Consider the following 15,521-nt stretch of genomic DNA (forward strand, 5'->3'; position numbering starts at 1 on the left):
TGGACTGGATTGGAATTGATATCCCACAGAAAATAGGTTTTACATATCCCACTCTAGAGTCAAACTAGATTCACCCATAATGAATAATAAAATCATAGAATTATAGAGCTGAAAGGGACCCTGAGGATCATCTAGTCCAACCCCCTGCAGTGCAGGAATATGCTGTAGTGTTCTAGTTGGTAGGCCAGGCCTGGATCCAGCCTGATTGAGACTGCCCTGAATGATGTGGAGTCGGGTCATGACTGAATTGTCACAGAAATTTAAACCAATATTCTAATAATGACTAACACATTTCAACCCCTCTTTTGACCTCAGGTTCTGGTTTTGTGCTGTCTTTTATCCATTCTCCTATGAGAGCCCTTCAAAGGTCACACTCTGCCTTTCAGAGGGTGTCACCAGACTGCCAATATTTTGCAGGAGGGATGCAAGCATATATCGTGAAATTTAGGATTGTGCAATTAAAGTAGGTTAAAGTGCTATGTCACCAGAGTGCAACGAACCCGCTTTTTTTTTTTTTAAATGTACTTTTTGTGTTAGGAAAGTGGCAGGAAATTGCATTGAAGCAGGTGGAATGAATGAATGATTAATGGAAAGTTGTGTAGTAAACACCCTGCATGCAAATCAGGATGAATAGGAGGATCAATGATCATTGTTGTATAACCACCCTGCCAACATTTTAGAATGAATGTTAAATAAAGACCAGATATAATCTAACCTCCATGTAAGCTTTGTGCAAGCAAATCAGGATGAATGCTCAATAAATAAGTTGTCTAGAGGAGCCTTGAGCACCTCTATGCCAAATGAGGATCAAATTGCTGTAGAATCACAAGAGAAAGAAATTGCAGCTAAGCTACAAACTAGCTACTTGTGAGACTTTACAGCTGAAATCTATGAATAACCCTTGATAAAGAGTTATTGTACTTGAAACGTCCCAGGAACAAAATTAATCATACAAAGAAGGCTTTGCTGACAGCAGCTGTTTTTGTTTTCTGTTTTTCCTGCTGTCCAACAATCTAAGCTGCTCCCTGCTCCCTGACGTATGCCCCAATTGTGTGTTTCTTTGCCTTGATGGCTTGTTTTGCTAACAGTTTCAGAGGCTGCAATTGATCATGCAAAAGTAGTTGGAATGGGCAGGGGCTGCTTAATATTTTATCTAGGTGTTTGTTCCTCTCCCATTCCCTCAAGCTTCATTCCCATGCTCTGGAATGGGGGAGGGAGGACAAGGGTTAAATAAGCCACCCTATCACTCTTCCACTCTTGATTGCAGCCTCAGAACTGCTTTTCTGTTTAAAACAGAAAAAACTAACAAAATCATACTTTGTGGAAAGGACACACAGCTTTGTTTAATGTATATTTTGGCCCTAAGTCTATCAAGCAGATAGGCAGATTGAGGATTTTCTTCCCTCCCAAGACATCACTTTTTGGGTTTTAAGAGTGTAAACTGAATTTGTGTAAATGTACATGCTGTTGGCAACATCACATTGAAGTGTCTATTCTGCCATGTGCACGTGTGATGAAGAGCTGTAGAAGACTATTGCTATTTGATGCACACACTTTGCCACGGACCAGTAATGGCCTAGATAGGGGCTAGAACTGAAACTCAATCCTAACAAGATGGAGGTTAAATAATTTGTCTAAGAGGCTTCATGGTATTGAGTTTGTACTGAATGGGCTTGTGACCCCTCTAAACTTAAGGATCAAGTTTGTAGTTTTGGCGAACTCACAAGCTGGAGAACCATGTACCCTTCTCCTCTCCCTTCCCCTCTTCTTCCTCCAGGCCCTCCCTAACTCTGTTCTAGGGGTTCCCCCAATAACCTGGAGCAGATTCAGGGAGAGTGCCGGAGGAAGAGGGGGTCCTATTGCACTAACAGGATGCGCTGATTGTATAATGTCATCTGACAAGTGTGCCTTGCATCATTTTAAGCTTGTGCACTAACTGTTCATACCAAGAACTGACTTAGTTGGTCTTTAAGGTGCTACTGGAAGGAATTTGTTTTGTTGTGGCCTTAGATTAGATAGATAGATAGATATAGATAGATGATAGATAGATAGATAGATAGATAGATAGATAGATAGACAGACAGACAGACAGACAGATGCTGGCCCGTTATCCATGCTCTGGATTATGCCCCAGGTTAATAAGATGGAAAATTGATAGAACTGAATTATTTTTTCTAGGTGCCAAGAGGATCCCACCAAGTGCGCCCGTGGCAGCAAGGATGTGCATGTCACGCAACAATGCTGCCCTCCTAACTTGGTGCCCACCACCTGATGTTCACCGCAGCCCACCAAGTAGTTACATTCTTGAGAGGCAGGCAGTAGGAGAAGCTGAGTGGGTGCCTTGCCTCACCACTGATGTTGCCAGCATGGTTGAAGTTCCAGGCGATGGTGTGCCTCAGGAGGCTGACTACCGTTTCCGTGTGTGTTCTGCCAATCAGTATGGAAGTAGTGGCCATGTGGAATTCCCAGGCACTGTGCACCTTGGTAAGCCTCTCTGCCCCCTAATAGTGACTGGACACTGTCCCTTATTCAAGCATGGGTGTCAGGGGTTCAGAAGGAGAGACACAGGAGGGGGAGCAAATGGAGAGTGAGGAGGAGGAGTACGAGGGGGGAGCAGGCAGTGACAGTGGAAAGAGTTATTTCACAAGCCTCTCCAGCGAATCGGAGGACTCACAGAAGGGAGCGCCGATGGCCAGGGCGAGGGGGGTTCCAGGGGGGAAGCCCCAGGAGGAAGGGGCCAGCGGGGAGTCCCTGAGCAGCAGTTGGAAATCAGGACCAGCTTCCCCACCAGAGCGCAGTGGGGAGGGGGAGTCCCAGGAATCGGGACCAGTGCTCTCACCACCAGCGGGAGGAGAGGAGTCAGGTTTGGTCACGCCCACATCAGGAAGCGGGGAAACGGTCAGGAGGAAGGTTACCGGCTGGGCGCGCGCGCCAAGTTCAAATGTACAGGCGAGCGGCACAGCAGGGAGCCCAGGTAGGGAGCCAGGTCCTAAAGCCCGCCGGAAGGAAGGGGAAGACCAAGGGGGGTCAGCGTCAGAAGAGTCCAGGAAGGAGGAGACCCCAGAGGGCAGAAAGACCCAGCGAAGGAAAGAACAGCGTAGGAGGTGGAGCCGGGCGAGGATCTTAAACTGGTGTGGGAGGAGCAGTGAGTCAGAGGGGACTTAGCCGGTCTAGCGTCGAGACGTGGGTCTGCGCGCCCAGAGCCTTGAAATGGAAACTAAACTTCAATAAAGACTTTGTATATTATATCCACCGGGCGTTGGTCCTCTGTGAGCTGGGATCTAGAGGCAGACCTGACAATGGGCATTGCAAGGATCTATGACCTTTTATTATTGAACCACTGGGCACTCTCTTCTTCCACTGTCCCTTGCCATTGGCCTCTGCAGCTGTGGAAACACTATAAGTGTTGCCACTTCCTTGCTTTCCTGGGCCATGATGATCCACCTGCCTGCTAGACTACCCTTACCATTTAAAGGGAAGGAGCACTACTCTGTCCAGCTACCTTCTGCTTATATTTGCTCAGCAGGGCACCTAAATTAGCTAGGCTATTTCTTTTTTTAAAAAAATGATATTTATTGACATTTTCAGAATATTACAAAATGAAATATAAACAGAGAAAAATGCAAAAATAAAAATAATTGACAAGTTAAGAACAAACCCTCCCCCAGAACAGATAAGAAAAAAGAAAAAAATTCAACAATACAACACAGACAATTAAAAGCATTTACAAAAAAGAAAAAAAGAAAAAACAAATTCATTATTTCCAAATCCTCAACTGTCATCACCTTCTTTCTTAGACCTCCTCCTCCTCCCTTTCTTTGTATCCTAGTTGTTAATTATCCCAGCAAATCCTTTCCATATTGTAAAATTTTTTTTTAAAAAAAAATTCTGTCATTACATTACCCTAAACAATTTTAATCTTATCTTTCTATAGTAAGATAAATCTTAAATCTTAAAACTTAAAACTTAAATCTTGCCCATACCAGCTTCTCATAACCATAACATTCTTTCATAATTCTTTAAACATTTTTACTAAAATCAAATAATTTCATTCCAACATTTTTCTAATGCTCATCAATTATTATAAATCACTTCTAATAAAAAGAGAGAGAAAAAAAGATGCAAATAAGTCTGATCTTCATCCAACGTCCCTTCCTCCTGGTTCCGGGTTTTGTTGATCTAGCTCATTAACCTGGCAACCTTATATCCGAGGCCCTCAAGTCTCTTCCTTGCCCCTTCCGCAGCTCTTCTTCATGTTTGTAGCTATATTTTCCCTTATCTCCTGCTCGTGATAACTCCAGCTTGTCAGTATTTTTCGCCTTTCTCAACAGATCAGCTCCTTTTCCATATTCAACATTAAATTCCATGTGGTATTTAAAAGCATATTTCAAAAGCCCTCCCAAGGTTAAGAGCCCCCACAGTCCCAAACATCTCACGGCCCATTGCCATGTTTGAAAAGTCCAGACATCCCAGCATTGGGGGGCCAATCCAGCCCCCCATTTTCAAACCAAACCAGACATTTTCTTTCCGAATCTGGCTTTTCCCAGGATCATTTGTCAAGTCCAAAAACTCATATTCCTGTTGGGCCTGATCTGTCGAAACACACTCTTGATTTAATTCCTGCGTGGGCTCCACATATTTTCCCACTGCCTGTTCAAAGTTTCCCACTGCTTGTTCCAAATTTCTAACTGAAGTCGCCATCCAGTTCACTTTTTCATGTAATTGTTCCAGTAGGGCATTTGTTTTGTAAAGGGCACACAACAAGGTTTCTGAATACATTGTCCTGCAAGGTCAAATGCCTGTTCCCACGATTGTAATCTATAACAGCTGCCGGCTCCCTGGAGTTGGTTACAGTTTCACAGTCTCCCTCTAGGGGGAATACTTCCACCTGTTCTCGCAACAAAGTTTCCCCTTTTAAAATACTTTGTCAAAACTTATTCCTTTCAAATGCGAAGAGGGACAGTGGAGTCACTATGTTTCTCTTCTTTTCACTATCTGTCAAAGGCACTTATGGTCAATGAACTTCAAACTTCGGTCCTGACACCCTCGCTCCAGTATCAGGACGGAGGAAAATTACTTTGCTTTAAACTCACTTTAAACAGTCTAGAAACAGTCTAGAAATGATCCTCCCCCTTCTTCACTGTCAAAAGGGGGGTTCTACAATTATAAATGATGGAATCCAGTCCTTTGGAGACAATTTTCTTAGCTCTAGTTTATATTGTGTTGGCTTTGTTCTGTTTACAAAGGAACGGAAGGCTGACTTCCTGTTTAGACCTTCCCGCTCCGTACCAAATAGAAATGAATATTTTAAAATCCAATTCTTTTCTGCTCATTAATCCTTATTTGATGTCCAATTGTTCAAAATCTAAGTACTCACGGGTGCTTATTTTAGAGTCCAAATTGTCCCAGGAAAAAGGCAGCGCTCCTCCGGCAACAGCTGTGCGGCTTCGCTCCACGGAAATAGCAGTTGACTCACAGCACCGCGCCGCTTCCCCCTCTTCACTTCGGAGCCCGTTGATGGGTTCCTTCGCGAGTTGGGGGGGGGCGCTAAAGGTGCCCGCCGAGTCCCATGGTCACAGGCTTCATCCGCCTGTGATTTCTGACAGGGTCCCCGCTTCGCCGTAGCGGAGAAGACCCGTTTCTCGCGGAGCTATTCCCTCCAGTTCAGAGGGAGTCCGCCATTGCCGGTGGCGCCACCCCAGAAGTCTAGCTAGGCTAATTCTTACTAACTAGCCAGTATCTTTAGTCGAAAAAAATAGAAAAATTCCTTCCAGGAGCACCTTAGAGACCAACTAAGTTTGTTATTGGTATGAGCTTCCTGCAGTCAGCTTTGGAAGCTTGTGGTTTTCTTTTTCTTTCTTTTTTGGGGGGGTGGGTGGGAATGCTCATTTCCTTCTTTGGGGGGGGTCTTGTCTGAGACCTCCCTATTCCTTTTTATTTTAAAGCTCAGTGTATGTGCTGTGATTACTATCTCCACCATAGGCAATTCATAATATACTGTGTGGCGATCTTGTGACAGTATCTCCTTCAAACCAGGCCTGCTTCCAGCATGTGGCATATCCATGGAAGTAGATGCCTTTTGTCTGGTACTGGTGCCTCTGTAAACAAAATGGCTAGGTTGTGCTCAGGCGAGGAGCAAACTGCAGTAGTGGAATCTGGCAATACAAGCCACCCACTGAAGCATCACCACAGATGTGACAAACCATCCACCGTGAGAAATGCGCTAACAAGCTTTCACAATAATGGATTGTTTTCACTTATTGGATTTTTCACAGTGTGCAGAAATCTAAATTAAATATATGAAAAAAACAAACTATCATTTTGATGATGGTGACGTCATATGGGTGCTGCCCCCCCAAAAAACCCACCTTCAGATTTGAGCAGCACCAATTCCACAATAACTGTCCATCTGGAAGTACCCTCAGACAGTTGAATGCCTCCCAATCATTTTCTTCCACAATCTGAACTCCTTCCTTCCCATTTGTGTGTGTCAGTTGAGTGTGTGTATACATGCATGCGTCACCCATTTTGAGCTGACTTCCTTCATCTCTGTCCGCCTTTGTAGTGCCCAGGGCTCGTATACAAAAAGGACTGCAAGATGTGAAGGTTCATGCTGGAGAGGATGCTACTTTTTCAGTGCAGCTTTCAGCCTCTCAGAGCGGTTGCTGGTTCTTCAATGGGAAAAGGCTGGAAGAGGAGGAGGGGGAAGAAGGCCAGCAGTACCAAATCACACACAGCGGGTTGGACCATGCTTTGCGGATTAAAGGAGTGCAGCTAGCAGCCAATGGGTCTGAGGTGCAATTTGAGGCTAATGGTGTGAAGGAATGCGCTGCATTATGTGTACAAGGTGAGGCTTTGGTTGGATCTAGGTAGCGGGCCAGGAATCAGTCGACTGTACCTAAAATGATTACATGCAAGCAACCATCCCATGAAAAGAGCAGTGCTTTGCCCATAACATACAACAGTGTTCAACCTTGGATCCCCAGATGTTGTTGGACTTTATCCCTGACTCTTGGGGAGGCCTGCTTTGGATTATAGTCCAACAACATCTACGGACCCACGGCAGAAGAACAGAGGTTGGGCCTATGGATTGTTCTGCTGTGAGAATAATAGTTTAGATGGAATTTAGATGGAAATAACGGCATGGAGGTTAAGGTTTAAAAACCCCTTCCGTAGGTGTTGCTGTTCCAGTCAAAACCAGAGGCCCATTTGCAATTATTTTCAAGTAAAACAAAAAAATATAGCAGGAGATCTGATCATGAATTTCCTGTGCCATATGTGGTCTAGCCCTCCAAGCTGCCAGCTGTTATTCAGCTTGGATTCCTTGCAGCTGGAATCTTTATAGCTGTAAATGACAACAACTGGCTTCAAGGCATTTGCATCAGATCCCTTTGAAACTCCCCTCTGACAGTTTACTTTGAATTGCATTTGTTTATTTTGAGTTTCTGTGATTTGCACTAGTCTTTGCACAAACTAAAGCCAAATTGGCACAATCCAGTTCTGCCGAAACTAGTAGATAAGATGTCCTTCTGGACATGATACATTTCAGCCAATCTGAAATCTTAGTCATAACTTATGTTGTCTTATGTATTTATTTAATTTCCAAGATCTCTGTGCCCTCCAAGGCATCTCCCCTATATGATTAAAAACATATAGCACAGCTAAAATACATAAATGCATGCATAAATACAACTGGACATAAAATACATATGTTGCAATTGCATAACAAGTAAAACAGCAATCCAAAAAACAAAACAAAAAATCAGATAAACAGAGGTAGTGACAATTTAAGCAATTAAAATAAATGGGAAGCTTGTCTTCTTGTTTGCCTTGTCTGTACATTTTAATTTTTATTGCCATTTAAAAATGTTTTTTCTATACTATAAAGGCTACAATTCATTGTGCATAAATAGATATAAACATACCTGCTGTTGTATAATATGTGTATGAGGCGTGACATGATTAAAGGATCTTTCCATTGCATTTCAGTTATTTACAAGGATTACCCAAGGAAGGCTTTTAATCTGAATCACTGTTACTAAAGCAGGAACTGTCACAATATTCTTCTGAGTAAAGGAGATTATGAACAGTTGGATTAAGCCTATGGATCCATTGCCTTGGCACCAACTGTGTTGAAAGATGGAACAAATCAACACAAGCCTCGTATCTGTCACTCAGCAGTTGTGTTTAAATACAGATATCCTGATGATTCTTCCATCCCAGCAATTTCTTGTGGTTATCACCACAACTTATTACCACAAGGTAGTCACTACTGTGCTTTTCACATGTGACACTGGACAGAGGTTTTCTCTCACAGGTGTACCTGGTGTTTTCAAGTGGCATCACCTGTTCTGTCTGTGAAGTTAATGTTTCATTTTGCATAGGTTTCACACGCTGTGTCTCCCCAGCCCCACAGGTATATATCACCCCAGTGCCTGAGGCCAGGCGACTCCGAACACTCACAGCTGGCATGCCTCTACTCCTGGAGTGTGAAGTCTCTATACCTGACACCCCCATCAACTGGTTTAAAGAAGGGAATCCTGTGGTTTTGGATGATAGTCGCGTTGGTGTCCAAACCGAAGGCCGTATCCACAGGTTGTTGATTTCCTCTGTCTGCTCTTTGGACTCTGGGACATATACATGCAATGCAGGCGATGATGCTATCAGCTTCACTGTGACCGTGGATGGTGAGTGGAGAAAAAAGAAGTTGGCCTAGTTTTGAGAATCAGCTAGTGTAAGTTCTACTTGGGTCACCAATGGAGCCATTGCTGTGGGCAAAAGGGTGTCATTGAGGTCTTTCCCTGACACCTGTGAACCCTCTGAGGCCACCCAAATACTGTAATCTTGGCCATGGTGGGTTAGGATAGTTAACTATTCCTTCCTTGAAAAGCAAGTTACATAGAGATGAAGGAGGAAATTGGAAGACTGATACTCTTTCCCACTTCCTCTTTCAACTCTATGTTCTTATCAAGGCTCAGATTAATTGTACGGGGTCAGACTTTTACCAAGATCCCTTTGAAAACATAACTGTGTGTGCGCGCACCTTCTCTCTTTCTGTCTCAGGGCAAGGAGGAGGAATAGTCCAGGGGAGAGGAGGGAGAAGAGACCAGAATGGGTGGCAACCACAACATTTGCTCAACAAACCGAATGTGCCTATGGGCCTAAAAAAACGTTATGCAACCCTTGCTAGCATAAGGTCTTAGAATAAGGTCTAACCTATTAAATTAAAGGGGTCCCTTAAAATAAGGGGCACCTGTGAGATTTCTGCCATCCGGTCCCAGCAGGAGTTTGTCCTGCAGCCCAGTCTTTTCCACCCCCAACTCAAAAAATGCGCTCCATCCCCTGAATATTCTCTACCTTTTCTGCCATTATAGTAACTCTTTGCTGTTGCAGAGCCTCCTGTGAGGGTTGTTCACTCCAATGCTGAGGAGGCCCATACCTACCAGGTCACAGAGCGTGTGGTGCTAACCTGTGAGCTGTCCCACCCCGATGCTCCTGTGCACTGGTACAAGAATGGGGAGGCAGTGAAAGAAAGCGACAGCTTCTTACTGGAGAGTGAGGGCCCACACCACCACCTGGTCATTCCTGCAGCACAGGTGAAGGATGCAGGAGAATTTGTGTGTGACATAGTGTAGCACCCTGCTTGTGGTTAACGTTTAGCTGGAATGAAATATTCAACGCAGCAATAGAGAAATTAAAATAATAATTTATTTGTCAGACAAACAAATGATAGACACAGTGGTATATGGTTACCAAAGCTCTGCCACTTCCAGCCCTGATGGCCAGCACTTATATTTCCTCAGTCCAGCCCCCTTGCTCCTCCTTTGGCTGCCTCTGTCCAATCAGCCTGGTTGAAATTCCTATTGGCTGTTTGCTAGAACCAATCATAAAAGATACACCCATTTCCTATTACCTTTTATGGGAGACAGCTATATTTCCTTCTATCCATAAATGGCAGACAAGTAGCCATATATCTTACATTTGCCTCGACAAGGCACCTTAATTAGCAGATCACCTTTTGCCCCTGTTGCCCCTGCATTCCAAAACAAATGGCTAAAACAAATGGCTCGTGGTATTAAATTCTATCTAAACAGAGATCTTGGGTTCACATTCTCACACACCATCAATGAAATAAGAATCTAACATAAGAATCTAACATTTCTTACTTTCTAAATCCTTTGCCTAATTACATTAAGCCAACAAATCTCATACATAACACAGATAGCTTTTTAGAAGAAAAGGCCTTTGCAAAGTAAAAAAGGAACTCAGTAAAAAACAGCTTCAAAAGAAGCCTCTTCAGTTTACACCCCCCTTTTCCCAGCCAGCTGCTTTTCCCATTAGCTCTTCCCAAAATTTATGGCTAGAGTCTGATGGGAGGCACATGGTATTATTTTCTGTTAAACAATAAATCTTACTATTTACCAACTCTTAATTAGTGTTTTTGCAGCTTGATTGTGAATATGTAGGGTCAGTGTAACATTTGCTCCCAGCCTGTAATTCCCTTTTACAACTTTGAGAAACTTGTCTCCTGCTACTGCTATAAATCATGGGGGCCCTTGTTCAGGAGAGCAGGAAGATAAACAACTGCCAAAGTACTTAGCCAGCTGGTTTCTGCCTGGCATGAAACATACAAACATTTGCAAATATATCTTTAAGCTCCTTTTAAAATACAGGCCTTGATCAGATGCCTCAATAGGTGGAGATTCTGTGCTCTTCAACGTCACTGTTACAGGTCAGTAATTTCCCCCAAATGAAGGGCCACCACAATCTGAACATGCCCTTCCTGCTCAGTCCTTGATAGCTTGGTACAAAGAATCAGATAGATAACAACCTTTTTTTCTGGCTCAGATAAGGGGACAAATGACAAGTAGACTTGTGGCACTTAAAAACAATACAGGAATATATATCTGCATTCATAGGGAAAGGCCTGCTTCATCCAATGCATGGACAATGAAGATGGTGGATATCCGTTTTTAATTCTGATTCTGATGAAATAGGCTCTTGTCTATCAAATCTCATGACAAAATTAAGTAGCTTGTCTTTAAGGTGCCACATGTTTCAGTTTGGGGTAGGGTTTTAATTTTTTTTCTACAGCAGACTACATAGCTCCTTTTTCTGAGGAGTAGGAGCATTCTTCTCAGCCATCTGGACTCTGGCACCTAAGTTGCAGAAGATTTTACAACAGTGATGTAGCAGACCAGGAACAATAGCGCACAGAGGTGTGTCTGGCACTTTCATCATGTAGTTTTCATTGTATGCTGAAGATGCACCTCATTGTCCTGGCCTGAGAGAGATATATTTTCAGGAGACACACCCTATTACTGTGACTGTTGTTTTTTTAAAGCCATTTTTAATTCTGTGTTTTAAAATAGCTTTCTAATTCACCCTAAAACCTTATAGTGAAAGGAGGGTAAGAAATATTAATATTAATAACAATGTGATCTCTTGGGGCACTATTTGTCAGTCCTTCTCATGTCAAATAAATGAGGCCTCTCACCAAGAGAAACTCACTAAATAAGTTAAGCCAAGGAAGATGTAGGCTACATTAGTGTGCATGACTAAGGCTGAAAGTGGATCTTTTATTTTGAAAAAAAACCTTGAAGTTCCTTTAACCAAAATGTTACAAAATAGTGAGCAAGCTTTTGAGTCCACAAGAAGTCTTAATCAGGCTGAATGTTAAGCAAAGCAGATGGCGTGTGCTATATGAGGGGGGAAATACATTTTTTAAATGTATAGTCTAGGAAGGGGCATAGCTGTGGGGTTATCATGAAGAGCACTCACACTCTTGAATTAGCCACTCCATCACTGTTCTATAAACCTGAAATGCTGACCTTTTCTGAAATTGTCTACTGGTGCTTCATTGTTCCAAACACACAATTAGATTTTCAGTGGGTATTTCAAACACACCCCTCCCCTTTTGTTGTTTCTCAGCTAAGTTGCTGGTGTCACCATTCCAGAAAAAGAAAAGAAACCTGTTCAACAGCATTGTTGGCCCTAAAGCTTAGGAATGAAGCTTGAGTGAAGTAGCTGCTGTGAATGACCTAAAGCAGAGGATTTCAACCTTTTTGAGTCCATGACTCCCTTTACCAACCACATTCTTTCTGCGGCACCCCTGTGGGGCTCAGGAGCCCAGTTATGTCACCCTGTTTGCCTGCAGAGCTGGCAGCTTCTCACACTTTTTCAAACACCCTCCCTCGTTGAGAGAGGGAGACTTGCCCAATGGCTGGGCAGTTTGAGTTTCATGGCAAAGTCAGAATCTGTATGTGGGCCATTCTGTGTCCAAGCCCTACATGTTAATGGCATTTATAATTTCTAAATTACTTTAACTGTTGGCTAAGTGAGCAAATTCCCATTCCATAACAACCCTGCAAGATTGGTCACTGTTATCTCTGTTGTATGTAGATGGGAGAACTGAAGTTGACAAACAGTGGCTTGCTCAAGGCCAAACAAAGAGTCTGTGGCAAAGGTGGTGTTTGAAATCCAAGTCTTCCAAATACAAATTCATCTTTCTGTCTTCTAAACCAACTGACCTCTTAGTAATGGGAGATATGATGACACGAGGTTCTGTCACTGAAAACAGGCCTCCTTGTGCACCCTTCCTTTCCTCCAAGGTGATACGCATAGTTCTCTCCACTTTATCCTCGCAGCAACCTTGCGAGGCAGGTGAGACGGAGAGGCAGTGACGGCTCTCCCACGTCCCAGTGTAGCACTTTGACCACTGCACCATCTTTTCTCCCTAAGACTGGTTCTTGTTTCCATAAAGCTCACAGTTTTTTGAGTTTGTTTCCAATTTTAGAGTGGGGGTGCAACAGGCTCTGGGGCAGTAATAGGCTTTTCATGGTGCAGTTCTCCCTCCCCTCCCCCAGACCCTCCTGTAAGGATCCTGCACTCCAACGCTGAGGAGACCCATGCCTACCGAAACTCTGAACGTGTGGTGCTGGCCTGCCAGCTGTCCCTCCCTGATGCTCCAGTGCGCTGGTACAAGGATGGGGAAGAGGTGGAAGAAAGTGAGCGCCTCCTGCTGGAGAGTGAGGGCTCACACCGCCGCCTTGTCATTGCCTCTGCACAAATCCATGATACAGGGGAGTTTGTATGTGATGCAGGCGGTGACTCTGCCTTTTTCAACATCACCATTACAGGTGAGAGCTGTCCCCTGTCCTTCCCCACTTTTTATATATACATTACTTTTTATATATACATTTTATATATACATTACATAAATATACATTATTTATATCTTGCCTTCTTGACAGCCAAGGGGTGCTCAGGGAGGGAGAAATGGTTAACATTTGAGGGAGAACTTGTCTCCCCCAGCACTGCTCCTTAAAGGTGCCCTGTGCAGCTCCTTTCCACCTCTGACATAGAAGGGCAAAGGGAGCCCCTCAGAAAGACTTGCAACATCCTGTGCAATCCTCCCCATGCTTTGCACCTCTGGCATTGTGGGTGGAAAGGAGGAGGATTGCAGGAGGATTGCAGAGGCCTTTGCAAGCCTCCCCATGCTTCCCCTTTGCACCTCTGACATCAGTATACCTGAAGGAGCGTCTCCACCCCCATCGTTCAGTCCGGACACTGAGGTTCATCTCTGAAGATCTGGCAGTTCCCTCACTGCCAGAAGTGAGGTTACAGGGAACCAGGCAGAGGGCCTTCTCGGTAGTGGCACCCGCCCTGTGGAACGCCCTCCCATCATATGTCAAGGAAATAAAAAATTATCTGACTTTTAGAAGACATCTGAAGGAAACCCTGTATTGGGAAGTTTTAGTCCATCCCCCAGCAATGCTGGAATCTCAACTAAAGCATCCAGCCACTGCATATAAACCTCCAAGGAAGGTGACACTTCTTTTTTGTCACAGAGCCACCTGTGCACGTTGTGTGCTCCAACGCGGAAGAAGATCATACCTATCAGATCTTGGAATGTGTGACATTGTCCTGTGAGTTGTCCCGTCCTGATGCCCCTGTGCTCTGGTACAAAGATGGGGAAGAGGTGGAAGAGAGTGAGGGACTTCGGCTAGAGAGTGAAGGATCCCATCACCGGCTGGTCATTGCCTCAGCTTGCGTACAGGACACAGGAGAGTTTGTGTGTGATGCAGGTGGCGACTCTGTTTTCTTCAGTATTACTGTTACAGGTCAGTGTGAGATTTGTTCTTTTTCCCCAGACATGCATTTTAAGGCCAATAATGGTCCTCAATCTTAAGGCTAGAGAGCCTTTCACTTCTAAAAGTCAAGACAATGCAGTCTTTTTGTAACTTTTCATAGCCATGTTTGAGTTAAATGATACCAAAAGAGGATTCAGTCTGCCCCCTTTATTTGTCATTAGCGATTGTTTCTGAGCATGTAGTTGAGAACTTCTTATTTATCTCTCTCCTTTGTAAGCATTGGTTATTTCTTCTGAACCTCTCTTCTCTGTGGCTGTTCCATGACACTTTCCTGCCCTGTACTGAATTTTGTTGAAGGTCTTTGCTGAATAGCTTTAATGCACGCAATTCAGCCACTTCAGATTCAGAACTTTTGAGTGAATATATCTTGTCATCTAGGGAGACTTCACTTTGTTAATTATCAGTTCTCTTCAGTGCCCAAAAACTTGGTGGTTTTTGATACAGCAGACAAACATGGCTTCTCCTCCAAAACACTTTGTTGACAATTTCTCAGTTTTAAAGGCGATCTAGATTATATGTCCAGTATAAATTACAGAGTTGGCAAGGGGTTTGATGAGTTCTCCCAAAGAATCCTGGGAAATGTAGCTCTGAGAGATAAACTACAGTTCCCATTATGCTTTTGAGGAAGCCGTGTGTGTTAAATGGATGGTGTGTACACAGCCTTGGTGTCCAACAATATCTGAAGGGTCCAGAGTCCCCCAGCCCTATTTTATATGGTTCTGTTCTACTTCCCAAGATTTTGGTGTGGTGTTGGTGGTGAGGGCATGTTTCTTTCTACTGATCCCCATCTATAGAATGTCTCTTCTTGCCACAGAACCTCCTGTGAGGGCTCTTCGCTCCAATGCTGAGGAGGCCCATACCTACAAGGTTGCAGAACATGTGGTGCTGGCCTGTGAGCTGTCCCGCCCTGATGCTCCCGTGTGCTGGTACAAGGATGGGGAAGAAGTGGAAGAAAGTGATTGCCTCCTGCTGGAGAGTGAAGGACCCCACCGACGGCTGGTCATTCCTTCAGTGCAGATGAAGGACGCCGGGGAGTTTGTGTGTGATGCAGGCAGTGATTCTGTTTTCTTCAACATCACTGTTACTGGTAAGAGAACTACCGTAATCAATTTACCGTATTTTTTGCTCTATAAGACTCACTTTTTCCCTCCTAAAAAGTAAGGGGAAATGTGTGTGCGTCTTATGGAGCGAATGCAGGCTTCACAGCTATCCCAGAAGCCAGAACAGCAAGAGGGATTGCTGCTTTCACTGCGCAGCAATCCCCCTTGCTGTTCTGGCTTCTGGGATTCAGAATATTTTTTTTATTGTTTTCCTCCTCCAAAAACTAGGTGCGTCTTATGGTCTGGTGCGTCTTATAGAGCGAAAAAT

The 15,521-nt window shown here is 44.0% G+C and overlaps 1 protein-coding gene across 5 annotated transcripts in view; it reads left to right on the forward strand.

Moving 5' to 3' along the window:
* OBSL1 (obscurin like cytoskeletal adaptor 1) overlaps positions 1-15,521 on the forward strand; it is a 68,905-nt gene that overhangs the window by 9,195 nt on the left and 44,189 nt on the right. For 4 of the 5 annotated variants that reach the window (XM_081839424.1, XM_081839425.1, XM_081839427.1 and 1 more), the window contains 8 exons: positions 2,179-2,484; positions 6,566-6,847; positions 8,409-8,687; positions 9,394-9,626; positions 10,693-10,732; positions 12,867-13,139; positions 13,851-14,123; positions 14,968-15,240. In XM_081839424.1, coding sequence (XP_081695550.1) covers positions 2,179-2,484; positions 6,566-6,847; positions 8,409-8,687; positions 9,394-9,626; positions 10,693-10,732; positions 12,867-13,139; positions 13,851-14,123; positions 14,968-15,240 — 1,959 coding nt within the window. The remainder of the gene's footprint in view (positions 1-2,178; positions 2,485-6,565; positions 6,848-8,408; positions 8,688-9,393; positions 9,627-10,692; positions 10,733-12,866; positions 13,140-13,850; positions 14,124-14,967; positions 15,241-15,521) is intronic. The other variant, XM_081839426.1, reaches the window with a different exon arrangement.

This window comes from Podarcis erhardii, assembly GCF_964252035.2.
Source record: "Podarcis erhardii genome assembly, chromosome: 1".
Taxonomy (NCBI): Eukaryota; Metazoa; Chordata; class Lepidosauria; order Squamata; family Lacertidae; genus Podarcis; species Podarcis erhardii.